This window comes from Austrofundulus limnaeus, unplaced genomic scaffold (genome assembly GCF_001266775.1).
Source record: "Austrofundulus limnaeus strain Quisiro unplaced genomic scaffold, Austrofundulus_limnaeus-1.0 Scaffold13, whole genome shotgun sequence".
In the NCBI taxonomy this organism is placed as follows: Eukaryota; Metazoa; Chordata; class Actinopteri; order Cyprinodontiformes; family Rivulidae; genus Austrofundulus; species Austrofundulus limnaeus.
The window spans coordinates 1,117,600-1,145,166 of NW_013952415.1; the positions used below are offsets into that span (position 1 = coordinate 1,117,600).

A 27,567-nucleotide genomic window follows, 5' to 3' on the forward strand; every position below is an offset into this window, starting at 1 on the left:
AAAAAAAAAAAAAAAGAGTAGGGGTAAAATCCATTTTCAGGCAAATTTATTTATTTTTTTAGCCACTTCAGTAGAAAACAGAACTGAATGTTAGCTTCTTAATTTCTGCATCGTCAGTGACTTTTTTATACTATAGTAAAGAAGAAAAAGAAAAAGTAGAAGAGAAATATAGGAAGTGTAAAGAGAGAAACCGATAGAAATTAGACAACATGTGAAATGTTGTCTAACAGGCAAATTTTTACATTTACACAAGCCTTAAAAAACAATGGTTTGTTATTTTATTATTTTTTTCCTTACCAAACCTTTAGTTTTACATGATTTTAGAAATGCAATTAGTAACCTAAATTAAGTGTGAGTCAGCCACTAGGTCAATCTTTCAGATAACCATATAAAAACACACAAACACTGACTAACAATGGTCTCTATCTACCACTGTCTTACCTCAAACTGAGCACACGATTCCAGCTCGGCTCTCTTGGCCTCGGGCTCCCCAGCGACCGGGCTGCGGAGGGTCTGCAGAAAAAGCGCAGCCTTCCTCTTCCTCTCTGCCTGTAGCTGTTTCTCCTTGGACTCCTTGGCTGCCTGGGCCAGCTTCTCTCTGGCTGCAGCTGCCAGACGATCTTCCAGTTTCAGCTTGGCTGAGGGAGGTGGAATGAGTGGGCAAAAACAAGAAAAACAGTATAGATTGTTAATACCCTTTATTTTGCTTTTCTTTTTTTCTAGCTAAATATTCTGCTATTAAATGATGGTAAGGGAAGGGAAAAAATGAAAAGCTTTTTCATGATAAAAAAAATATTTCTGCAAAGAAAAGAATTTGAAGTCAAACAGAAGACAGAAAATAAYAGATGAAAAAATATCTAGACAAAATGAAAAGTGAAACAACACGCAGGATTAAAAATACAAGTATTTTTCCACTCTTGCTGTCATCTTTTGCTAAGATGATTTCAGGCAATTTTGTGAGTTTTCAACTGCTGTAGATTGGCAGAATTCCTGCTTCAAAGTATAACAACTGACTACATCTTGGGCGATGCATAATTTCAAGCAATTTGGAGTTTACAGAAAAAAAGTAGAAACGGGAGGAGAGATAAGACCGATTCTGAGTGACAAGAAAAAAACAATTCAAGATGTGGGAAAAAAAYYGATGACAAAGGTAACAAAAACAGGCTGAAGGGGAGAGAGCTAAGAATGCAGTATGAAGGATGACACAAGGAGCTGAAAGCAAAAGCACGAGTCAAACAAAGAAGGAACAGCAGCACGTGTGTGTATAGAAATATGCTAAAACAAAAGCAGTTGTGTTTTTGTTATGTAACCACTGGGGCTTCTGCTGTCTCTTAAGTGTTAAAAATACGCCAGCTGCTGAGGCGAATCACACTTGAGTACAGTGAAAAACAGCCATGAGGAGCAGAATCCATCTGTACCTCAAACAAACACAATCCTGGCATGCCTCAATCTGCCCGCTGTATTTGCATTTAGTTTAAACTCCATAAACAAATACCTCCATATGAATATACAGAGTCTGTAGAAAAGTGACTGCAACACTGGCATCAAAAGCTTTATGAGGACCATTTGCACAGACCAATCTGTTTAAACATGCATTAATTGCATGAAGTCATGTGATGGAAAGAGTCACATTAACCAAAACACACTGTTGAAACTAATGAAAAGGCCAGCCACGACAACACATTTTGCAGGACGATAAACTGTATTAGAAATGATTGCAATAAACTACACTGCCTACCCCCCCCCCAAAAAAATTTTTTTTTAATAAATTAAAAAATGCCTCCTGGATTTAAGTAAGGTCTATGATGTGGGGTTGCTGCAGTCAGTCAGGTCCAGGTTCAACAACAGTATGAGCTCAAAGAGTGAGGTCAGCTGACCTGAATATACCAAATGACCAGGTTATTCATCAATGGATTGTTTCTTCCCTGATGGTACGGGCATATTCCAAGATTACAATGCCAGGATTCATCAGACTGGAATTGTGCAAGAGTGCTTCAGGGAGCATGAGACATCATTGTCACACATGGATTGGCTCCACAGAGTCCATTGAGAATCTTTGGGATGTGCTGAAGAACATTACAACTATTTTTCTTTTTTTTTTGGGCCAGGCAGTGTATAATATTTTTTAGAGTCATTTTAAAGTAATCTAATGATACTCTGCTTAGCAAAGTTTATGAAATTTATATATGTCAAAAAAACGGTTATGAACTGACAGGAGATTGAAAAAAAAAAAAAGCCAACAAAAAAACAAAACTACACACAACACCACCTCCTTTATCCAAGCCGGCACAATTTATTCTGTACGTGTCTTCGTCTGGTTTCACAGTTGCGGTCACCTGCCCCCTACTTACAAAGTTTATGAAATTTACATAGTGTAATGAATGTAAAAATGAATGTAAAAAAAAAACTCCCTGCAAACCCAAGGTTTGGAAATGTCTTGAGGTGTGTTCAGCTGAAAGTTGACGTCAAACAGCCAAAGACGTTCCTCTCGCTAAATGCCTGTTCACAGGGCTCTCGTGTTACAGAGGTTACGAGACCATGTGCCTGGCAAATGCCGAACGCAAACGTTCACTCCTCCCTAGACTAAGGAGCAGAAAAGAGGGCGATGCGAAGAAAACAAACAAGCAGAAATAGGAAAATTATGGACCTCATTTTAATTTATAATGCGATTAATTATTAATATAGTGACAGGCCTACCCTGTGGCAGATCTAGTATTTTTCTGAGTAAGGGGGCCATCAAGGGGCCACAATACTCATAGAGGAGCCAAGAATTTGCTCAAAATCTTTGCACACAAATCCCTGGTTTTGGTAAGGTGTATATATTTTATCAGTCCCACATTTAAACACTTGTAAAGTCATTTTAAAAAAGCTTGCACAGTAAATTCTTCTTACCAATTTCTCATGGATTTTTACAGTACATAGATAAAATACTCTCAAACACAGCATGTGAGAGAATCCAGCCATCATTTGTGAGTTGAAAGACTTTGTCTGCAGGATTGGTCAAATTTTAAGAACTATTAAAAAAAAACCTTCTGTTCTGCTTGATTCATGCTGGACGTTTCTATTTGGCTCATTAGCACCTCTAGTGTTGACATGGAACTGCACCCAGCATCATCACTCTTGGGCAACGGACAGATGAGTGACAGGACAGGGGCACTTCAGGGGGCCAATCAAATTTCAGCAGGGGCCAACGCCCCTGTGGCTCCGCCCCTAGAAATGCCCCTTGGCCTACCAATGACTTCTATCTGATGATCATTTAAATTACATTATTCAATAAAAAAAATTTAGACAAATGATTCCCTTACAGGGCTTACGAAAGAAAACAAAAAGAAAGTCAAGCCAAAGCTGGCCAAATTGAGGACCCTGTCAACAAATTCATAAACACCTGAGATAAATTTTTGTTCATTTTATTCAGTTAGGCTGCAAATATTGTCTGTAGTGGCACATCTCAGAGCAACTATTTCAGCTAATTAAAAGCAGCTTCTATTTCAGATACCAAAAAGTGTTTCAAGTTATCTCACAAACAGAATCAAACAAGACGACCCACTGGGAAAAGCTCGCAGCTTTAATTTATACATCTAATGAAAGAAACCACATTTAGTGTGTGGCTTTTTTCAGCACATCACCACAGATAAGTGTTTGCCGTCCGTCACTGATCCTTCTATCTGATCAAATCAAGCCTACAGACTGACAGCCACTTCACTGCACAGCAAAGGCAATTCAGCCAGCTTTTTATTAGGCTCTTCCTGCCTCTTTCTCTGGCCGCCTGTCAGCTTCAAAAGACACCATTACATTCTAAAACGTTTCAGTGAACCTAAATGAACCTGACAACCACCTTGATGCTGAAAAGTAGCACATTTGTCTTCGACTTTCCGTCTATTTTTTCAAGTTCTAGTTCACAGCTGTCTTTCTAGTCAGTGGGAGAATATGACACTTCTGTTCTAATCTTCTGGTCTCAGAAGATGCTGAAATTCGAGTCTTTAGACACCACACAGTCTCCAGGGCATTTGGCTGGATAACAAACAAGAGAACCTCAATCACGAGAATGCAATGAGAAAGGCAATAAACACTTTAAAATGTGAATTTTTTTCTGAACAGAAGCAGTTGGTAAAAATGAAATAAAAAATTAGCCTAAAATGAGATGAAATATAGTCCTAAAGAATATTACTCTAATCATTTCCTTCTTGGTTTTCTTGCGTTTTTTTTTAATTACTTCAGAAAGAGTGTCATATTTTTAATGAAGGTGAGTCTGAGGTGCAGACATCTATGTATCTGTTCACATTTCACTGCTGAATAATTCACACAGGCTTTCCTTCACCCAGATGAAGTTTTAATACAGTCTTAACTTTTAATTTTAGTTCCATGTTCAATAACAAAAGTTTGTTCCTTAAAAATGCATTTTTTGAAATATTTTGTTTTTGCTGCTTCATCATCCAAAACTTAATTATTTCTGATGTTTTTGTTTAAATTGAACACCTGTTTAACTCGGCAGTTGTTGAAGTGCATCAGGAGTCAAATCAATGAAGTACAGCTATTAAAAACTAAATTCAATGATATGATTATCTAATGGTAAAGTTATGTCAACATTTTTAAAAGTGGCCAATTTTTGGAAAGAAATGATCCAACGTGCAGTTGGCAAGAATTATCTTTTATATTTTTTGCAATTTGAAACTACTTGCGTTTGTATGAGAGTATAGCCTGATTTAAAATAACCTCTTTTTGTTCAGAAAAATTTACTGAGGTAGGAATATCCGAAAGGAAGAAGACTAAAAAAGGGAATACTTCTAAATATTGATGCTCTCTTTCATAGCATTCTTTGGCATGGAGTGATCTCATCAGAAGCTCARATTACATTACACCAGCCAGGATTGGCTGAAAATCAGCCTGTCAGTGTCAAGGAGGGCCAAGACCCACCCCCTATATATAGGGCTGTTCCTGCAATGACAGGTTATTCAAAAATCTCTTCTCACAATGAGCAGAAGTACCAGCTCTCTCCAGGTCTTACTCAGAGCCTAGCTAAACTGTCCGTAGACACGTACACAAGCTCAGTCGCTGGGCGCTTTGCTCTGGGTTAGCACTGGGGCTGCCACAAACGATTATTCTTATAGTCGACTAATCACAGATTTTTTTTTTTGATTAATCGACTAATCGGATCATACGTTAATTGAATATAAAACATAAAACTTATCGCGCAAGAATACAGCTGCTATTATATAACCATCGTTAGATTTTAGCTGTATGCGAACTAAAAATAATTGCTGTGGAAGGCAAGTTCTGCTCTGCAGATATTGCACAGGTTTCTCTTTCATTTTCTTAAAATGATCCCACACTTTTGAGCWCRGTTGCTGGGTAGCCATGATACCAGAGCCTGTCTGTATAATGTCTTGTGACGTCCACGGCCTACCTCAGTTACCACTACTGTGCATGTGTGTCAAGGACAGAAAGGCAGATGTGGAAGTGGAAGGTGTCAAAGCAGTTTGGAGAGAAAAACAAAGTAAAAACCAAAACAAAACGACTAATCGACTATTAAATTAGTTATCGACTATTTTAATAGCCGATTAGTCGTCGACTAATCATGGCAGCCTAGTAGTTAGTACAGCGCCAAACTTTCGCTCAGGTACACTTGCTCCCCATCTTTAGTCTCCCAAAATTGCCAAACGTGCAGGGAGCCACACAGGCGCCGCAAAAACCCTCCAAAGTCCCGTGGCAGAGAAAGCTTGAGAGTCCTCACCCACCTCCATTCAGATGGTCAGGAGGAGGAAACGGCTGGTCTGACATCCTCCATGAATGGAGGGAAGGACATATTCACAAGGATATATCCCCTTATGGTGCGTTCACACCGAARGCGATTTCAGCGTCAGGAGCAGCAGGTTTACATACAAAGTCTATGGTGGACGCGCTTCAAGCAATGTCGGGAAGTTCTGCGGCGCCTCAAGCGCGATTAGAGCAGCGCGATTTGAACGATTTGAGCGTTCGACGCGCTGAGGCGCAAATCGCTGAAGTTAGAAAATCTGAACTTTTGCAGCTCGACGCGCAGCGTCAACCAATCAGAGAGACTCCACTGTGTGACGTAGCGACATATTTCCCGACGGGACAGTTTACTGAATGATGTCCACTAACCTGAAACAGATGGAGAGGAGCTRTTTAGCTGAAATGAGTGCCTGCAGTCGTGTCCTGATCCGCAGCAATGCGTGYCAGCYACTCATCAGACTGGAAAAATAGTCCTGAAAGCGAGTTGTGAGCCTCTACTCTGAATTATCTGGTGAATTAATTATGAATTAATTATCTGATGAACGTGACAGGCTCTTGCTCTGTAAATAAAGCAAAGCCACTTCCTCGTCCGACATTAAACAGAGCCCGACAGAGGAGGGAGGGGCGGGGAGGCTCTGCCATGCAGCGCTTCAAGAGCTGTCCTGCGTCTGACCTCAAAGTGCACAAGCTTCAAACTTCAGCGTTGGCTGCGATTTTGAAGCTGAAATCGCATTCGGTGTGAACGCAGCATAATTCTAATAAAGAGCAGTTTCCGAAGATTTACATTTTTAGCTGTGGAGCTTTAAAAGATATTCACCTTGCTTTGCTTCCAACTCTTCCAAACTGAGGCTGGGTTTCTTCTCTTCAGGAACACTGGCCAGGGGTGGGTCCTTTTCCATCATTAAAGCTTCACCCATCACAGCTTCCAGCCTTTCATCGTTCAACAGCTAGAAGGGAAAATACACGAGAAATTAGATACAAAGGTGACAAAACAAAAACTTGAAGAATAGATCTCCTATCCTCCAGATATTTTCTACTTTTGTATTATATGAGGTAAAAAGATAAAGTTGAACTAGACCTTGTCTTCATCAGAATCATCATCTAGTCGCACTCTGTTCTTCTCCAGAGGCAACATGTCATTTTCTTTTGGCTTGATGGCAAAAGAGATGGGGGCAAAAGAGGCTGTGAAAGCACAAGGAGAAGGTTAAATAGTCATTTAGACAGACCAAAAAGGTTTCAGAACAGAGCAAATTATATGACTCAGACAAGTGCATCTTGTCCTTTTTGTGATTTCTCACTAAAAACCAAGGTTCCAGATCAGGGCAAGAAAGAAAAGGCAAAAACAGGAAGGATTAGAAAAGGAGGTGCTAAAAGATAAGAGGATAGAGACAAATGGGTAAAAGAAAGTACCAAGTATTATGAAACAAAAAAAACAGTAAATCACACACAAAGTATGGGGGAAAAAGCAGTTGAATCAGCAGGATAAAAGGTATTTCTATTATACTACCAAATAAATTTTTTTCTAGATGAAAGAGACTGTGTGCCCGATTCCCTGAAGCAATAACCTTAATATAGGACCTATATCCTTACTGTACAGGGTTGGATAGTTTACTTGTGTACTTTTCTGACTTGTTATTAGTTTCCCCAAGCCGGCTGCATGATCTGTCGCATCACAATAATCTGTGTGTGTGCGTGTGCCTTATTTTGCATATATTGTTTGTATGTTTATAGCTGCTGCCAGCACAGAGGTGAGCAGTCTTATCTTCGCCCAGACATTTGTGGCCTGATATCAGATGAAATTGCCTGCACAACTATGAACAAACCCATAGGCACCCGTGCATAAAAGTCAATTTACAGCATGCACAGATTAAAGCAAATAAACACTCAAGTGTAATTACATGCACATATTCACACAATGGCTTTGGATCCAATTCAACAAAGGAAGGTCTTAAAGAAAATTAAATGACAGGATGTGGAGTGTTTTATTGTTTTGTACCTTTTGTTAGCTTGTAGTCCTTGTCTGACTGGTCTGTTTGAAGTGCATTGCAATCATCTGTCCCATCCTYTATGAAGTAAAAAATACAATAAAATAAATAAAGAGAGTGAAGAAAATTGTATCAGTTTCTTTTGTGCTTAAAATGTTACGAAGTACATGAGCAACATGGTGCACAGGGCCCATGACATCCATCAAAACGTATTGCATTTTTCCTGTGATGAATCCACATAGACCTGCAGAACTGGAGCTGAAAATGAGATTTCACTAAATCCTGTGTGCCTTCATTTTTTACTTGATGTATTGTTAGTTTGAAATAGACACGAGATGAAGTTTATTTTTAAAAAGCTTTTTAAAAAGGCAATGATAAAAGTTAGCAGTCCATCTCCTGTCACTTTCTTGTTAAAAATAATAATAAAAACATAAAACCGTTTGCATGTTTATGACACTTCCACTTAGCTTTATATAATACATTGATGGTTTTAAAATGCTGAGTGAGTCATCCCTTTCTGCTAGTAAACTAAAAAGTATTACATTTATTTATTATAATTATTCATAGGCAAGGTTCTAGCCACATTTGAAGTTAGCCCACAGAAAGGCAAAAAAACAATTATGAAGGTGGATCGGGCATCATAACCTCAGAAAATAAATATTCTTTGAAAGTTAACCAGTGTTAAAAGTAAAAAATATATATAAAATACATAACGTATTATAAAAAATGCAATTAAAATGTAAAACAAGACTGAAAAATGAACATTTGTCCTCTAAGCCAAGCCCACCACACTTGACTGATAAGACAAATCTCTACACCAAAGCAACATTATCTCGGCCTTTGAAACTTATCTGAAGGGCAAAAGGTCAGTCAATTTAAAAAAGACACTYTCCATACATGTCACATCATTGATTGTGATGGATCATTTTTCTTTCAGAATTTTCACACTGTAGACAGGYTCTTTACATGAGGACAGTCCTGACTGTAAAACGTAGCCAATGTAACCTTTCACTAAAGAAAAACACCAGGATTTAGGTTTATGACAGAATAAATGAAAAGCATTACAAACTTTATGTAGCTTTAAAACACTAAAGGCTTTATACAAGAACAATGCAGAAGAAGACCTACAGAAGATAATTATTGGTAATGAATAAGGGTGACAGAGGTTGTTTAATTATGTTTTTATTAAGCAAATTATTCGTGCATACATTAGAAGACTAATTACTGGATATAATTTTACAGGTCCTTCTCACCATCTTCACTTTTCAGCTTTCTTTATCTACCTGCCAGTCTAATTAGTCACTTACACAGGCTTTCCACATTTCCCTGCAAGATCTGTTATTATTCACATTAACCTCTGGCCATTATACCTGGCTAGTGTCCCACAATCAGATATGTGTGTGGGGTNATCTAATATTACATGTGGCTCTTAGCTTTTATTCCAATTAAATAAAATCACTGATGGGATGAAAAAGTGGTGATGAAGCCAAGGCCACTGGGATGGAAACACCATCTGATACATTTTATTTTGTTTGAAGATGACTTCAAAGTGAACTGCTTTAAGTCGACAGTGCTTTCAATGGTCAGAGAACAAGACCTGTAGGCTCCAGCCACCAAGAACTCTAAAATCAAAACTCTGAGGCAAAGACATGGAAGGACATACATGCAACCTTTCTGAGAAAGATGTGACAGAAAAATAAACAGGATTGGTTTTGCACTTTTTGTTTAGCCTTTACAGCCTTTCAACATTATTTATTTGATCACTGGTAGGAATTTGCATTATGCACACTTGTTATATGATTGGTCATTGCAACAGACTCATCTGGTGTGCATGATAGTGATGACAGAAAAGAAAGTGAGAAGTAAAGAAAATGTGAGTTTATCACAATCAATAATTATTTTGGGGCGGTATGATGGTACTGCAGTATACTGAGGTATTAAAATACGGTTACGATAACTTAAAAATTATGATGGCATTAGTCACATCAGGTGATGTGCCAAACTTCCTCYAGGCTACTATGGGACATAAACATTCAAGGCTCTTTCAGAAGAACCCCCGTAACATTACTGACACATGTTCTGACCACCTCAGTCCATTCAGAAGACAAACAGAGGCAGAGAACGGGACAGACACCGCTGTCTGTGGCGCCTCTTAACTCCAAATGAGTTTTAAAAAAAAACCTCTAAGCAACATAGTGACAGAAACTCACTAACTCTTGAAAGATGGGCCAGTAGAGCGCTGATGGACAGCTTCAGGACCCCTAGCCACGAGTTTTTTTTAAGTCAAATAAGGAGCTGGACTCCTTTCAGATGTAAACTTTTTGTGATTTTTTTTCCGAGATAAGTGAACTCCTTGCTGAAGACAAGAAACTATAGATTTTATTGGAACAAAGACTGGCTAAACGTACGCGGCAGCTCAGATACAACCGTGGTAAGAGTCAGATTATTTTGAAACTTACAGCTCTAAAAAACGTACTTGACCCTATTTTGATCTGTTTGACATAATAAGAGGAAAAAACATCCTGTGACTCCTGCTGCGCTCAGCTGTGTTGGAGCAGAGAAACCTCTGGAATATGCAGGATAGCYGCCCTCAAAGACCAGGATGGCCCTGTTTTAAAGCTATCCCAAATATGGAAATGATCAATACCACCCAACCCTAATCACAATATTAGACAATAATATCCAAATAACTCAAGTTTCATCTAAAATTGTGCAACCCTACTTTAAATACATTACTTTTGATTATGCTGCACAACAAATATTTATTACTACAGCTTTACAAAGCAGTCCTGACTTATATCCAATAAGGCCTGACCTTTTGTATGAAAAGGGGGTAATTCAAGGAAAAAAAGGAGAAGTTACTGACACCTTTACCTCAGCAGAATTAGCTCTATCCTCAATGCAAAAAATGAGACTGCACTGTGAGCTTCTTTTTTTTATTCACCTGTATTCATTCCACCTCCTGACAATACCCTTGACATATAATCATTTTTTTCCCCGGTGTTATTTCCTTCCTTCGTTTGAATATTCAGGATCAGGAAATCTCTAATTTCAGCGTGTCAAGTCCGAGTATATCAGGAACAAAAATGCAGCTAATTTCAAGGTTGACTAAGTACTGTGAATGATTAGACAACTTTTTCCCCCATCTCAACAATAATTCGAAGAATTCATTACAACCCAGTATGAACTTTGGCGAAGACTTTTGCAGTTGCTCTGACATGCACAATGAAAATCAGCATGAAGGCCCAAACACATTAGAGCTTCAAACGATGACAGAAAGCTTTAAGATGGATGAAATCTGGGAGCAGAAGAAGATGAAAGTTTAAATCAAGAATAAAACTCAATACCTGCAGCAATACTTTCCCTTCCTTAAGCATGAAGTAATTCTTCTTAAACTCGTAATATGTGTTGTACTGATGCCAAGACTGCAGAAATTCAAACCTGGAGTGAAGAGAGGGAAGTGCACACAATATACAAGATGATGGGTTAGAAATGAGAAAAAACAAGTTAAAAGATCATGAATAAGCTTACTATTTGAAGGCACAAGTGTCCTTACAACCAAGATTTGAATGACAGAATCATAATTAGTAAAAGCTCTTACCGCGGATCATTCTTGGCACGAACGCTGGCCTCAAACTTTAGACCATTCCTCACAACATACTCAGCCAACTTGTCTATGACTGGCTGGATGTCAGGCGGTGGGGGAATGATGGCCGGTGCTGCTGGTGTGGAGACTGGAGCTTCTACCTTTGAGCTGTTAGGGATATTTAAAGATGGAATTAAAACCGTGCAATAAGTCATTTGACTTTAAGAAAGATATTTATGTAATGAGCAAAAAAAATGATCTCAACAAAAGACAGTTTAGGTCTTTTTAAARGGTTTTCTGTGAAAGGTTATGAACAACTATTATATCACCTTTTACTTATTGCTCATTAAACTGTCCAAGTTCGAACAAATACTTTAAGTCTGGATTAACTGATGAGCTGACACAGTCCAAACAAGGTCAAGATCAAAGTGGATTATCGTTGCCTTAAGACAACTCCAGTTTCAAACARTTTGTAGTGTTTTATAATTCTGCTGTTTTATACTCCTAAACACCATAATTGATTTTGCATTACACTGTTATTTTCATAAAGATCACTYCTTGTTTGCATGTGCATACACAGCAGCTAGCTGTAAAACTTCCAAAGCAGCCTGGGTAATTACCAGGAAGAATATTAAATTTCTGTTAGACTTACAGTGTAATCCAAGACTGATAGCAGCTTAAATGTTTATTAAACAGCACTTGCGTGAACCACTATGAAATCTTTAGGATTGGAGTTATTTTCAGACAGGAGCAGTGCAGTCTTGTCCCTATTTGGACTAGRCTGTAGCTTGTCAGTTTGGAAAAGAAAAACTAAATCTACTGAAAGTTATCTACAACAGGTAAGATATTGTTCAAAACCTTTTCCAATGAAATCTCTTGAAATGATCTTATGTATTTCTTTAAAACTCGATCAAGTTACTCAAATGTATTGAAGACATTAATGATGAGCTTAAATTTCTGACAATAACTATGTTAAATACATTCTGAATGATACAACAATCAAGAAAATGTTCCGTTACCATTCYGTTTCTTACCTTACTTCTGGTACTTTCACAGAAGCAGCAGCGGCAGCAGTAGAACTGGGAACACACGAGGCAGCTGCAGGTGGAGCTACCACTGTGACACTTTCAGCAGGTGTTGGAGTTGTCCCAACGTGGGGCAAAGCTTCAGAAGAAGGTGGGGCCGAAATGACAGCTGAAGTCATACTGTTATAATACGAGGCGGCATCCACACCTGGTTGAGGCGGGGCTAAGCAGTATGAGCCATCTGGAAGCATGTAGTACCCGTAGTAAATTGCTGCAAATAAATGAAGAAATGGTTATGAGTAAAGCGTTGGCTCCCAGAAATTATCCATATGTTCCTCATAAAGGAAATTCAAACTGATCTATTGATTCAAAAAGAGGATGGATGGATAAACAAAATGAATGAACAGATGAATAGCTTTGCTTCTAAATGAGCACATTAACGAAGCAATATATTGCACTTAATTTTCATGCCCAACCAACCAAATAATCGCATTAAGAGGATGCTAATTTTTCGTTTTTGTTGAGACTACTATCATGGATTTAACCATATGCCCTGAGCACAGAGTGTAAAGCCTTTCTCCTGCATCAATCCTCTAATAAGTGAATTTGAAATAAAGAAAAAAATTTGATTTATTTGTTTGAATTTTTGTTGACCTCTCAATGTGTTTATACCAATAATACCATGGTACCATGATCTATGGCGTCATTTCAGCCTTATGCATTATGCAGTTTTTGCGTTTTAACCTTGCTAAAGAACACGCACCAGTCAYGGAAAAGTCGTCGCCGCAGGAAATGGAATCTGTCAAATCAGCCTTGTTTATTGACGAGGCTATGAATAACAAAAATGCCACATTTTTGGTCAGTCACTGTTAAAATTACATTCCCAAGGAATGCTGGACAAGGACATTGTCCTTTATAAACCTAATTATTATTTATAGGAGGTTCAGAAGTACAGAGTTTAAACTTAAACCTCTACTTTTTTTATTGTTTTATAAAACAAGTTGTGATATTTACGATTATTTTTTGTGTGTAAACACTAATACACAATCTAAAGAAGTGACAAAGATTACTGTTTTGCAARAACCACACAAAAATGTGTCTGTTGCTGTCAAACTATCCTGTGATTATTCTATGTACCATGCAGTTTAACAATTTGTTTTSGTAAATAAATCACCTGCATTGATTAATTCAATCAATAAAAAAGCAGTGATATACATCAACATGTTATCTAATGCTGGAAAAGGTTATCTTGTTTATCACCTGGGTTCTAATACAAAGACCATTTATTAAAAAAGGSAAGAGGGTGGCATACAGAGATAGAGGGATGAAATAAATGGTCAATGTCAGAGTGGAGACACTGTGATATTAACACATTACTCACTGAGCCGGCTGACTTTAATGGCACAGGTTTTTTTTTTCCAGTCAAGAAAACAAAGAGCCAATCCAGGGRTCTGATGTACAAACTTGTCATGACACATGATATAAACTATGTAGACAGGAAATGATTAAAAATACATTTTTCCCCTCATTGTTTAGCAAAACAGATCTAGATTATCTAGATGATACAGATTTTTTTGTCGCAGAAATCAAGCTTTTTTGAGCTTTAATTATGTTATTACCTCACCAAAAACATACCCAGAGTGTTGCTTTGACTCATTCATGAATGCTTGATAAACCCTTGAATCTCCTGTGGTAGCGTTTTAGTGCTACCTAAACACTTACTGGRACAAAGCACCGCCTACTTGTACACAGCACCACCCTGGAGTGCAGCTTCACAGTGCACCCCTCCCCCACACAAGTCCACCAGATTAGCAAAACATGATTTCACTGCAAAACATGGCTTCARAATYATCTAGATTTATGGGATAATTCYAGTGAGACTCAACTGTAASCTGAGTTGCCATTTTCCAAAACCGATTTTATATAATGTTGCTTCTTTTAACAACAAAATACAACACTGCTAAAAAAAAAAAAAGGCTGTAAACGGCATGAAGCATTGTTGTGAAGACGCACTGAAGTTGGAGTATCAGAAACGATACAGAGACAGAGGCCAATTTCAAGATAAAACTATGCAAAGTCAAATCTATTTTTATATATACAGCATTTTCATAACAACCGAAGGTAACACAGTTACTTGATTGTGGTATATAATTAAACTAATAAATACCCCCTCCCCCCCTCCCCTTAGGGGAGTGTAGAAGTGATAGAGCAAATTGTTACCTATGTCATGTATTCATTCATGCTAGAAGAAAAATATTTTAAAAAGACAAAACAACACTATCAAGAAAAAAAAAACTGAAGCATGGACATATGGACGGTATAATTAGTGCAAAAAAGTAAAATAAATAAATAAATAAGCAGCAAGGACATTTACAGCTCGTATGTAAACATCAACAGCTCTATTTCAGCAGCAAAAATGAGCATAAAAACACTCTTCACAGCTATTTTCAATGATTAAATTCAAGTAGGATGAGTAAGTGCTCCTGGGTCAGCACTGGCAATGTCCACGGCTAAATTTAGGTAGCAGTTTCAAACAAAGGTACATGTATACAGCAGAATAATTCAGTAAATGAAATGCACTCCACACACACTCTTTGCAGAGAATCAAGGAGGATATTACTAGTCAGACGTGAATGTTCAAAGTGATCACTGACAAATTAAATTTACCTTTTGAAAAACAAAGTAAATAATTAGAGTTTTATTTAATTCTGAGCAAACCTATAGTCCAGGTGTTGTGTGAGAAACGTGAAAAGATTCTAGTCAGGTTGTGCAGGTCTGCTCTGTTTTTTAATAAATTCAATAATTCATTCATGTTAGGGCACTGAGAAGCCTTTTACATTAGCCCAACACTAAAAGGCAGAAAATGGTTCTAGAGTAGAAAAAAACTGTGCATATAGAAAAATCCTTATCTGATCGGCAGGGGAGGCTTACTTGTATATCGTTTTAACAGATCAAACAATTTCTGAACTCAAAGAGAAAAATGTATCTGGCTGAAACAAAAACCAGGGAAATAAAAAGCAACATTGAATCTATGTCAAGTGTGTTCTTTTTCTCTCAGGAGAAAAACAACAAAGCAACATGTACTCACGGTCAGCTGAATACTGGGTTACTGTTGTGGGTTTGGGCTCCTCGATATTTGTTACTGCTGCTGCCGCCGTGCCATTTCTTTCTTGTTGGGCTTTCAGTACAATTGCTGCCAGAGGATGATCAGGATCCATAACCTTTAAAGGCTGCAAAATCACAAGATTGCATAAAAATATTATTCTATCTTGCCGGAGTATTTACTAAATAATCTTGCAACACATACGACTTATACAAGATGAAACCATTTATTGTAGTAATAAAAAATAGGCATTCAAACCTCTCCTAAGTCAGATATTGTGAAAACATGATCAGCTTGTATTTTAATAAAGTGAAACGATAATAATAGTTTATCAATAAAGACTAAAAGATCTTTAGAATTCAGGCGTTACTCCCATAAATCCTTTGACATAAATCCTTGTTTAAAAAATGTCTAGTTCATTTAAAAAGAAAATCCTTCTTTGTGGGATGCACTGGTTTGACAGCTTCTTGCTAAAATAAGCGCATTATGTTTCTTTAAAAAGGCATCCTTCTATTCTTGTGCTCAAAGACTAATGATTATCTTGACAAGTCGTATGAAAGCACTAACAAAAAGCTAACAGCATGATGACAGGGAAGCAGAATGTAATTATTGCACATTTGTCTCATGAGCAGATATTGGCAGCAAGGAAGGAATATGGATGTAAACAATCTGTTTCAAATAGAGTTTTAAAAAAGAAGTAGCCTAAAGACAAATACATTAATAATGAGGATGTAAACAATCCATTAGTTTCAAATTGACAATTTTAAAAGAGTAGCCTGAAGTCTTTATAAAATAAAGTCATACATCTTAAACTTGAAACACATCTTAGACTATTTTGAACAAGTATTGAAGTATTTTACTTGCRGTTGACAAAATGAACATTAACAATTTAAAGCTTCTCTAGCAGTTCGACATGATTCAACAAATCCATCTTAAACTTGATCCAAACAACCAAAAATGGAGAAACAAAAAGATAAAAAACACTGAGCAACATGTCTACTAAGAAATAAATCACTAAACATCTCTACTATGCTGCAAGAGGTGATGAAGATGGATTACATTAATCTGATTTATGTTCTTATTTTACTCAGTCTGGCTGTAAGCTGCATAAAACATTCATAAACCACTGAACCTGATTAAAAAAAATGCTGTTGCTAAACTGAAATAAAAATGATTATTCATCTTTTTTTTTTAGAAAACTTTAGTCGACACACTCTGTAAAGAACTGCGGGACGGAGAGAAACTTTAGCTGTGCCAAACTGGTTAACCATGACAAAGGGTGGAAAATATTCTGTTAACATTACCTTTGTTAGCTCCTCCAGGCGAGAGCACTTTTTAGGGGCGAAGAGACTTGGATGAAGGTAGTTGCCATCTCCATCATCATCAGAGTCTTCTGAATTTGACTCTGCTACAGGAGGCAGATAAGTTAAAAAAAAGTATTGTTATATTCAGGAAAAATATATATATTACTGGATATCATTTAAATTTTATTGTGATAATGTAGTAAAAATGACAGCATACCTCAACTGCTTTAACATAGATATTTATGTAATATAAGTTTGGGCGGTATGAAGGTATTTTTTTATACTGCGGTATCAAAATATGACAATGGTGTAAAACAAATGACGGTATGAGTCACATGAGGTGATGCGCTTTTGAACGCTGGGACAAACATTTCAGAAGATGTCCCATGTTGTTACTGACGCATGTTCTGATCACCTCAGCTCATTCAGAAAACAAACAGAAGGGAGGGTGGAGCAGAGACACCCCATCTCTCCTGCCTCCGAGCGGGGTAAAAAAATTAAAAAATAAAAAACGAGCGAGCTTGTCCAGATGGACATGTTCAGACCTCGCTGGCTGTGACAGACAGCTTCACGGACCAACCAGCTGCAGCTTGCTTGAGTCAACCAAATAGTGGGACTCCTTTTGGGTTTACACTTTCTGTGATATTTTAAAAATATTTTTCGACCCATTACCGGTCCGTGACCTCACGCTGCAGACGAGGAAATGACTACAAATCTTTTTGGCACAAAGACTTTTTTCTTGTTAAAAGCATGCATCAGTTTTGAATTGACCACAGTAAGAGTCAGTTTATTTTAAAACTTAAAATTCTACAAAAGACGTAGTTTGACTCGTGGTTGATGTGTTGGACATAACAGTGGGTATGCTCATTCAGTGACTCCTGCTGTGCTGCTTTGAGTGACAGCAACGTCAGAGCAGCTGAGTTTTTTATAACACCTGTCGCTGGCTTTATGAATGTAAATGCTCACAAGAAGCCATTTTTCCATTCAACATTAACTACTCAATACGTCACAGACACCACCACCCCCCATTAAAACCATATGCCACAGTATTTTCTAAAGTTCATACCACAGTATGAACATGAGCAAAAACCATCCAACCCTAATGGAATAGTTATAGTACATGACACCCTTGGCAAAGTGTGTTAACCTACGAGTTTAAAAACTGTGGATTCTGTGATGACTTTCTGGAACTCACCCTGCTCCTGCTTGTTGTCAGAGACAAGGTTGTATCGACCTTCCTTCATCGCCCGCAGAATGTGTTTGTAATACGGGTTCAGATAATGGTCAAAGCGGAGAAAGTCGAACTGGGAGTTGCTGGCCTGCTTCGCTTTTAGCACAATCTCAAACTGAGCCCCCTGCTGACACACAAATTTGGCTGTCCTCTCAATGATATTGTGGGTCTTGGTGGTTGCGGGCTACAGAAAAGAAAAGGGGAAAAGAATGTTAAGCAATTGTGGTAATAAATGTTTTTTTTTTTTTTTGTTAATGTCCTTGTTAAAAAAATTCTAATAGACAAACAAGAACTAGTCCTTAAAAAAAGTTAGTGAACATTAGGAGGGTAAAATGATAACAGCTCCTTCAAGCCAAGGACATAAGCCATTTTGTGTCTGAAATGCCTTTTTTCTATCCCAAGAAATCTTTGCCAACTGTGATGACATTAATTCTGAGATTAAATATGGGGTGGAAATCTGTGGATCAACAAATGGTCCATAATTCATTTTTTATTTTACATTCTGTGTGCTTTAAATGATTAATAACTGTAATTACCTAGAGAGTACAGCCAGTGCAGATATCTCCAGTAGAATACACATATCTCATCAAGATAAAAGTCATAATAAATATTTGTCAGGACACTGGTTAAAAAGGCAGCCAGTGTCCACACCAAGATATTATTGGTGTTTTAGGTTGCCTAGAACATCTCTTTTACACAATAACTATTTTTATTTATGTTGAAGTATTGTTTATAAAAAATGCCTTACATGAGACACAAAAACAGTACACCTCTCTTGTGTTTATAATTCACAAACTGCATTAATTAACCACATTTTACCCTAAAATATTTTTTTATTCTAATATTTTGGTCTGAAGTCTCCTACATACCAAAGTGTTGGCAAGAGCCGTTGAAACCCCTGCTGTGTCTCCTCATGGTCTTAGCAATTAGCAGAAACACTTCAAACACATGGAGCTGACATTCATCTACATACTCCAATGTATCAACACGTGCAAATGGGCAAAACCTTGTAGTGCAGAAGAAGCAGGGCTTTTATATAATTCAACAAGGTGAGACATAAAAGTTAGGTTTGGTGATTAATAATTTAGTTTTTCATATAGTTCTTGCATAGCTAATTGTGTTTTAACACCCGTAAACTACTCAAACTCCATATTTAAAGTGACATTTTTTGATTCATTTGAATATTTATGCTTTCCTACGCATTTAAGCATAATATATAGGAACAGCTAAATAATGCAAGATTAAAGAGAACAGTTAATTCGCAAGAAAATAAGAATCTCATGCGTTTAAGCCATAGCTGGTATTTTATATCTGAATCACATGCACAGGATCAGATCTGCCTCAACTGATGGACTGATTGTGAGTGGAGAGAAAATGAAAATCGCAGATTTATGAGAAATGCATCTCGGGGGAATGAATAAAATGTATTATGTTGCGTGATGTTACACACACACAGATGTTTTGGTTGTTGGAAACGCACACACACACTATAACAGAATTAAATGTTTTTCTTCTCATACGTAAGAAATCTGCAGCTATAGGCTGTTGACGGGCATTTGTCTACACCAAACTAAATAAAACATCAGTTTAAATATTTCAGTCTATGTCTGCCCTTTCTTTAATTTGGATGTTATGTCAACATGAAGCAATCTATTGCAGGTTCTCTACAGTATAAACTGGAATTCAAGGCCTGTGTGCTGTCGACTGTCACCCAGAAATCACAAGACACATTGTTGCTGGAACTGCCAGAGCAATTTCCTGTGTTTAATTTTTTCTTTTCTTTTTTTTTTTACTGTTCTCTACAGTATAAACTGGAATTCAAGGCCTGTGTGCTGTCGACTGTCACCCAGAAATCACAAGACAAGTTGTTGCTGGAACTGCCAGAGCAATTTCCTGTGTTTAATTTTTTCTTTTCTTTTTTTTTTTACTGTGAATTACAGTAATAAATAAACATAATTTTGAAAAAAGCTCTAACTAGAAAGGTGAGAGTWTTATAAAGTACTGTGGTTATTTATGTTTTAGCTGGAAACAAGTTATTAAACTCTAAGTGAGTGAACAGCTTCTCATTTTATAAGCGACTCATCTCACATAAAATGAGAATGCCAGGATTCATTGGACTCAATATTATTTCAAATATGGATCAGCCACCACGGCATCCACAACTTTAACTCACTGAGATGTGCTGGAGGAGTCAACTGTACCATTCTTATATGATGAAAATATGAATGCAGCTACAGTCAAAAATACATGTTGTGAACAAGAAAGTGACGATCCAATCTTAAAGAGTAAATCTGGTCCAGATCAGTGTTTTTTTTATGACTTACCAGAACTAGGATCAACAAGAACCCATCTACTTTGTATTTTGTTTTCTGTCAGACATGTCACCTGGTTTGTTTTCTGTTATATCAGCTACACTGTGGGAGGATTAGTTGGCAAAAACTAATTAAAAAAAGCTTTAATCCACAGTTTTACAACCTCATTACTTTGCATGTTTTTTTTTCCTTACACTTAATTATTTACAGAATCCATGCATTTAAAACACAATTTATATTGTAAGAATAATTTGAAAGATTAAAAACACATACACACAATATACTGTATATACATACATGGTGTATCAGAAAAAAATGATACTCTCAGAAAAATTGCCATAAAATTAGCAAAGATAATAATTTTGAATCATTATTATTAACCTTTGGTYGAGGGGATCATTCTGGTTCGAATGACACCAAAATCTTAGTTAACGCTTCACGCTCCAGTGAGCAGGGACAGTTGGAATTTCACAAAATTCATGTCCTTTGCGCAAGGAAATGTGAGGGTTAAAATACGATCTGTCACATCAAATTTAAAGTTTAGATGGTGTTTTACATGCATGCCAAGGCGTTTTTAAAATAATTAACCCTTTCATGTCCTATTGTCAAAAAAAAAATCTCATTTTTGAGTGGATCATAACCAAGGGTTAACAAACACGTGAAGTGGCCGTGGACAAGTCAATCCAGCCAACTAACATTACATGTAATATACTGTACATGTACATTACATGAATTTTGTGAATTTCCAACTGTCCCTGCTCACTGGAGCGCGAAGCGTTAACTAAGATTTTGGTGTCATTTGAAGCAGAATGATCCTCTCTCTTTATGTATATATATTAATATATACTTGATTATACCATCACATTTTTAGTTAAAAGCTTCAAGCACTTACCAGTTCCACATCAGGTGGGATAGCAAGTCCTGAGGGAGCAACAAATGGTTCTTCACTCTCCTCTGGCTCAGCCTCTTCTGTGGGTGTGAACACACAATGAAATGAAACGAAATAGATTAGTATAATTCTCAGTAATCACTTTAAATTAAATTAAACATASCTGACTGGATATCTACATGGGAGACCAGTAAAATTAAAATGACTYAATTCCTAAATATTCCACAAATGAATAAAGCACATTCCTTCAATTCTCCTCTTCCCAAATGTAGCACAGTGAAATACCACCTTAGCCTTTACCTTCGTCTTGATACCAACATAGAGGTCATGTGGAGAKGAGATTAAATTTTTAATATAGCACTGCAGGGAGTTTGCAGAGTGATGAAGGAGCCCTTTAATTTAATACAAAGGAGTGATGGGTAGTAAAACTCAAACTTTCCAGCAGGCCTAAAGGATTTCTAACGTGGAACGTCCCACGGGTGTAAATTTTAAAATACGTTTTGGCAAAGCTCTGAACTATTGAGTGTTCGCTCCATCTTAAATCAGACCTTAAATCAAATTTAGAGGTAGTGGTTGTGTGAGTGGGGTGGGGGATCTGTGTGGGTGTGGGCGATATGATGACACAAAGAATTTGAATTTTGTTTTTAATAACAGAAATTTGCATTTGCAGCTGCTTCCAGCTTTATGAGTGTTTTATCTCTAATTGCCACTAGAGTAAGGATGGCCGATGGAAAGTTTTTTAACCCATCACCCAACCTTACTATCCAAACTACACCAAAATCAATTAAAATATTCAGCTTAAAGATACAGTATGCACATAAAAGACGACAGTCTTTTTAGTTGAATGAGCCCATTAAAACAAAATGGGTAGATTTAAATAAATTCTCCTAACAGACACTGCAGGTTAATAAAGATCTTCCTTTCAAGAAGAAATAAATTCTCCTATTGTATTGTAAAATGAATAGTGATGAAGGGTTTTACAAAGAGGCTCACAGTAACACATCTGTCATGTTTTGACAGAGTGCATATACTGAAATTAACCTTCTGGTGTATTTAGCTTTCACTCAGGGGCAAATAACAGTGGTAATGATCTGATTTACACTGTATCTGCTTCTGTCAGCCTAAAATATCTCTTTCAGGGTATTAATTTGCATTGTTCTGGAAAGGTTCTCTACTTATTTTAATAAATCTGCATCTGTGATAATGTCAAAGTCGTATTTTAAAATGACCAGTGAGACCTGAACCGAAATGACTTGTTCCCCAAAAGCAAATTCAAATACCAGCACCTTCAGCAGACATTTTAATACCTCTGTTCTTCAAACTCCCTTGAGGAAAATGGAATCCATCAAGCCTGCTTACCTGTCAGGCTTTCCAGCAATCGCTGCATCGAATATTTCATGTCGCAGAAATGCATGGACGTGCTCTACTTTAGCAATTTTCGAGAAGGTCTTTAGAGTTGTAGGATTTGAGGGTTGTGTGGTTATTTACGGAAAGACATAAACAAAGATACGCTTGTGGGATAAGACTTGTTTCAACTTAAGTTAGAGCTTTAATTTTATGGTTATAAAACTGAGAAATGCACATTCGTAAGTGTCCTTAAAATAAGAACTAAAGTTGATAGTAATAGAGAAAATCATCTCAGGGAGCAAAACAGCGCAACGTATTGTGAATCAGACAGAAAGGGATTTAAGCCGCATCTCCACAGGCCTACATCTGCACAAATTCACTTGAACATGAAAATGGAGCCACAAACTTGTCCTTGGCAATTAGCCCATTAGCGCCACAGACTCTGAATAACAAAATACAGTTTTCCCATTCCACCACTTTTGATTGTGTAAATATTTTTTTGCATGGTTAGCTCTTTAGTTAAATGTAATATGTGCTTCTTTTCTGATTTTTTTTGCCTCATCATTCAAATCAGCACCACACATATCCATGACCAATAGTTTCTCACCCTGCTCCTTGTTGGCATCCTCTTCCTCTGTGGGTTGTGAGGGATCATAGTAGTCAGCGCTGTATTTGAAGGCCACTGCATTGTAAGTGCCTTCATCAGCCAGAGCTTCACTTAGGCGTTTGTACTCCTCCTCTGTAAAAAATAAAATTACAATAAAATATAACATACACTCAATAAAATAAAATAAATGATGCATTAATTTGTATTAATTAGAGTGCGCTTAAAACTGTCAGAGTTGTAGGAAACTACCCCTTAACGCTTTTTTAACACTAAGTGACAAACATCTAATTATATCAGAATTAGCAGCATACATCCTAAGTATCACTTTCAACCAGGCAAAACGGACCTCCTGAGTCACAGGGAGGCAGAGCAGCAAGCAGTTAAATTGGCTTCTGCACAGTTCTTCGAAAGAATCCAATATACCACATTACGTTACTAAATAAAAGAAAAAGTTGTCCAACATCCTCTTCTGTGCCTCTGACTCACAATAACTAACTGCAACAACCTGTTTTTTTTAGCATTTCAGGGGAATAAAAACAAAACTTTTATAAAAAGATCTTTAAGGCATATCACAGTTCCACTCTCTGAATCAATATTTTCTGTTGCTCACCTGAAACAAAGCTTTTGTCTTCATCAAACATGTTCTTATGATGACCCTCGTTTTTTTAAGTTGCTTGACTGGCGTCAAAGCTTCTTACCTACCAAAGCAGAGGTGCTGTTGCTCAAATAATGCCCCCAGTCGATTTAAAAGATTGTTGTTTTCATTAATAATTATGCTGCAGAATCACAATAACAACCCAATGAGTCAAATCTCAAAGCGTAAAAATGAAAAACAGGGATATTTTTTGATTCATTTGCTCCTAAATTTTCCACTACACCCAAAATGTTGGCGATAAAACGTGAGAAAAACACTTTACTATATGAACTTTTTTACTAAAAGCTACTTTACTTAATGCAGTGTCCCATTTCCATCAAATAAATACTGCCTATACACCTACAGTTGCTCCGTCTGGTCCAAAAATGTAAAGCTTTTAGGCCTGTTGTGTATTCCTTGAGTTGGACTGTTTAATAAAAGAAACATAACTCAATTGGAAAGTACTGCTAAAAGCCACAGGAGACTGGTTATTGAGAAAATACATCTCAGGCGAGAACGAGAAAGTAAACAAAGCGTCGACATCAGCGGCTGAAAATCAACTTGGCAGCACTCTGTTTAGAAGCCCAAGTCAGGTCAGTCCAAAAAGCTGCAAGCAAATGTTGATTTCACTCACTTCACAGGATAAAAATTGCACCCTGCAGCAGGAGCCATTTAGCTTAGACTTTCAGAATACAACACGCTGCTGGGTTAGACTGTTTTCACCACACAGACACGAACTCTAGCATTTATCACTGGAATGAGATTCATGCCCAGGGTCACTGTCCAGATATATGTCTTATTTTGTAGGAGGTATTTCAAGAAGGTAAAATTTCTTGTTTTGATTGGAAAATAAGAAGCAGTCAGTAGCTGCGTTTCCATTGCAAATGTGCGCAAAACTTTGTCGATATTCTGTTAATGTTGAAAAAACACAGTTTCGCAATTGTGGTGTTTCCATTAAGTAAGAAATGCTATTAAAGTCACACGTGAATGTGTTTGTTCTCGCGATACGTCATTAAAAACATGGCGGCAATGGATGTAAACACATAGCATATTGCTACCACGACACTAGCGCTCGTCATCAGAGGAGACGTCGGCATCTTGTCGAGGCTTTCCAGTGACAAGCCCCTTATACTTGGGAGCGGCTACGTACAGTATGATGTGTTTTTGGGAAATTGTTGTCAGTGAGTTTACTACTTTCTTTTACTACTTTGTTGATTTCACTACTACTTCTACTTCCTGTTGTCTTCTTTGTCGTCATCTTTTTCGCCAATAGAAACAGCCGGTTCTTGATCACGTGACTCCTGTGATGAGAAAAAAAGTGTTTCCATTGCAGTTTTGCGAAACACACCAATTTTGATACGGCCAAAAAACCACCTCATCCTAGCGCAAAAACTTTTTGTCGAAAAAAGTATGTTTTTTTTRCGAAATTGACATGTTTCCATTGAGCAAATTTATTTTCAAAATTCTAATTTGCGCATTTTCATGGTCAATGGAAACGTAGCTACTTATACTCCCACCTAACAGAATCTGTTAAAAAGCACTAAATATTCCAAAAGATTTTGTTTTTAYTTTGCAAGTATTCATGATGATAGATTAAGAGCAACAATCTATAATGACTAATTGCAATAATTAGTAATTACCGGTTTCAACATAACTTTAAAGCCTGTTTGATCACGGTAATAAAGTTCCCTTTGTATTAAAGTAACAACATATCTATCAATCCTTCTCATGCTTACTGCGCCTTTGGTGAACAGAATGGTGACAGGCTGAGTAAATGGGGCCAGGCCACTAAATTCAAGGACAAAACAGCCTAAGGAAAAAGCCTTCTGCAGTGTGTGTGTGTGTGTGTGTGTGTGTGTGTGTGTGTGTGTGTGTAATGCAAGCCATTACACATTCTTGTCAGTTTTGGAATAAGACACCATATTTCACCTAAAATAACAGTGAATTAAATCAATTACAGTCATTAAGTCTGTCTTTCAGAAGGGTACTTTGTCATCAAAACAACCTGTTTCATTGCAATTTAAAATGTCTGATATGAAAATGTCCCAGATATGTGAAAGTCAAAAATGATTTAAACAAGAGCACCTTTCACTCAGACTCAAAGCTGGTTCATTTTATAGAAAGCACCTAAAACTGCTTTAGAAGGGGGTTACTATAGTAAACAGGCATTATTGTAATCACTGCTTTGTTCTGATATGGAGCATATAGAGTGCAGTGTGAACAGAAATGTAGAGATTTTCTTGAAGTGCAATTCAAAAACCTGAATAGGGTCTCTTTAGAAAGAGATGATAATGGATAGAAAAGGCTTTTCAATGGGTAAATATAAAATAATATTAGGTAAGCAACATCAAGAGTGAAAATTTAACAACAACAAAGATCTAAATCAATATGTGTCTGTTACTGTTTGAGTCTAACGATCAGGCATCAAAAGCTGCATTCCTGAGAAAAAGGAGAAAAGTTTCTGTTTGAGCAATAAGAGGTCTGCAGTGTTTATTCATCACATACAGTCCTCGTTACATCGTCCAAGTATATTTATCAGTGTACAAATAATTAACATAGGGCTGGAAGATATGGCTAAAATTTATAATGCAATCCTAATTTTGGTCGATATGATATAATTTTGATATGAATAAAAAACTGCCAGAAAACATGCCAAGAACACTAATTTATTGTACCTACAAACTTGAGTTTAAGATATCTTTAATTAGAATTATGACTAGTCACAACAAAAAGCGAGACATCTCACTCGTCAGAATTTAATTGTTGATATCTGAAATGTACTGTATATTTCAGATAATCAGTAATTTATTGCAGATATTTACACTGGAGCCTCCATTCCACTTAACTGTAAATCTTATTCTAGTCAGAACGTAATTACAGATTTTATAGATATTTTAATAAATCTAAACATTTTGCCTAGTCAAAATATAAACAGAGATATCTATATTAAATATGTTGAGTTATAAAACAATTTCAGATATCTGGAATGTAAGTGTGGTGAAGCCAATTTTATGTCTCAACAGTCTGCCATACCCATCTGTGTTTGCAGCGTCAGCTTTATTTGCTCAACACAACCGCTGATAGGGAGACGGTGAAGTTTTAGGAAGAGGGTTTAAACTTTTAGGGTGCTTCATTTTCATACACTCAGAATGTTCTATGGAATGGAACTTTATCAGATGGTGGAACAGWTTTGATGAGTTCCAGCTGCGAGTTGGCACCAGACTCCAGCACATTTTACAGAGAACTGAAAGCTGAAGTTTGTCAGAACTTCGATACCCGAACCACTTCCACACCACGGAAATTATGGTAGTCTTTGTTTTTTAAGTCACATCACCATTATTTACACATTTTCTATCATTGTAAAGGAAAAAAAATTGTATAGGTCCTCTGGACGGGTTCTTCTTTAATGAAACGTTTCGTCTCTCTTCCAAGAGACTTCTTCAGTCTGAGAGTTTCAGGCAAAATTCAGGCTTTTATGTCCTCCCTCCAGGTGACTCATACTCACATCGCATGACTATGACTCACAGGTGACTGAGGTGACATGTGGGTATCAGTCACCTGTGAGTCATAGTCATGCGATGTGAGTATCAGTCACCTGGAGGGAGGACATAAAAGCCTGAATTTTGCCTGAAACTCTCAGACTGAAGAAGTCTCTTGGAAGAGAGACGAAACGTTTCATTAAAGAAGAACCCGTCCAGAGGACCTATACAATTTTTTTTTTCCTTTGATTTTTTACCTGGATTACTGAGATGCATCAGGATGTTTAGTAATTAGTTTTCTTTGTATTTAAGCC

At 37.1% G+C, this 27,567-nt stretch overlaps 1 protein-coding gene across 1 annotated transcript in view; it reads right to left on the bottom strand.

Annotated features, from left to right (window-relative positions):
- sfswap (splicing factor SWAP) overlaps nt 1-27,567 on the bottom strand; it is a 53,450-nt gene that overhangs the window by 22,109 nt on the left and 3,774 nt on the right. Inside the window, exons 3-14 of the mRNA XM_014002422.1 lie at nt 23,141-23,272; nt 21,190-21,266; nt 17,950-18,169; nt 16,755-16,858; nt 15,436-15,577; nt 12,357-12,618; nt 11,338-11,490; nt 11,084-11,177; nt 7,748-7,814; nt 6,830-6,933; nt 6,569-6,698; nt 442-638 (exon numbers count right to left, since the gene is read on the bottom strand). Of these exons, the coding sequence (XP_013857876.1) occupies nt 442-638; nt 6,569-6,698; nt 6,830-6,933; nt 7,748-7,814; nt 11,084-11,177; nt 11,338-11,490; nt 12,357-12,618; nt 15,436-15,577; nt 16,755-16,858; nt 17,950-18,169; nt 21,190-21,266; nt 23,141-23,272 (1,682 nt within the window). The remainder of the gene's footprint in view (nt 1-441; nt 639-6,568; nt 6,699-6,829; nt 6,934-7,747; nt 7,815-11,083; nt 11,178-11,337; nt 11,491-12,356; nt 12,619-15,435; nt 15,578-16,754; nt 16,859-17,949; nt 18,170-21,189; nt 21,267-23,140; nt 23,273-27,567) is intronic.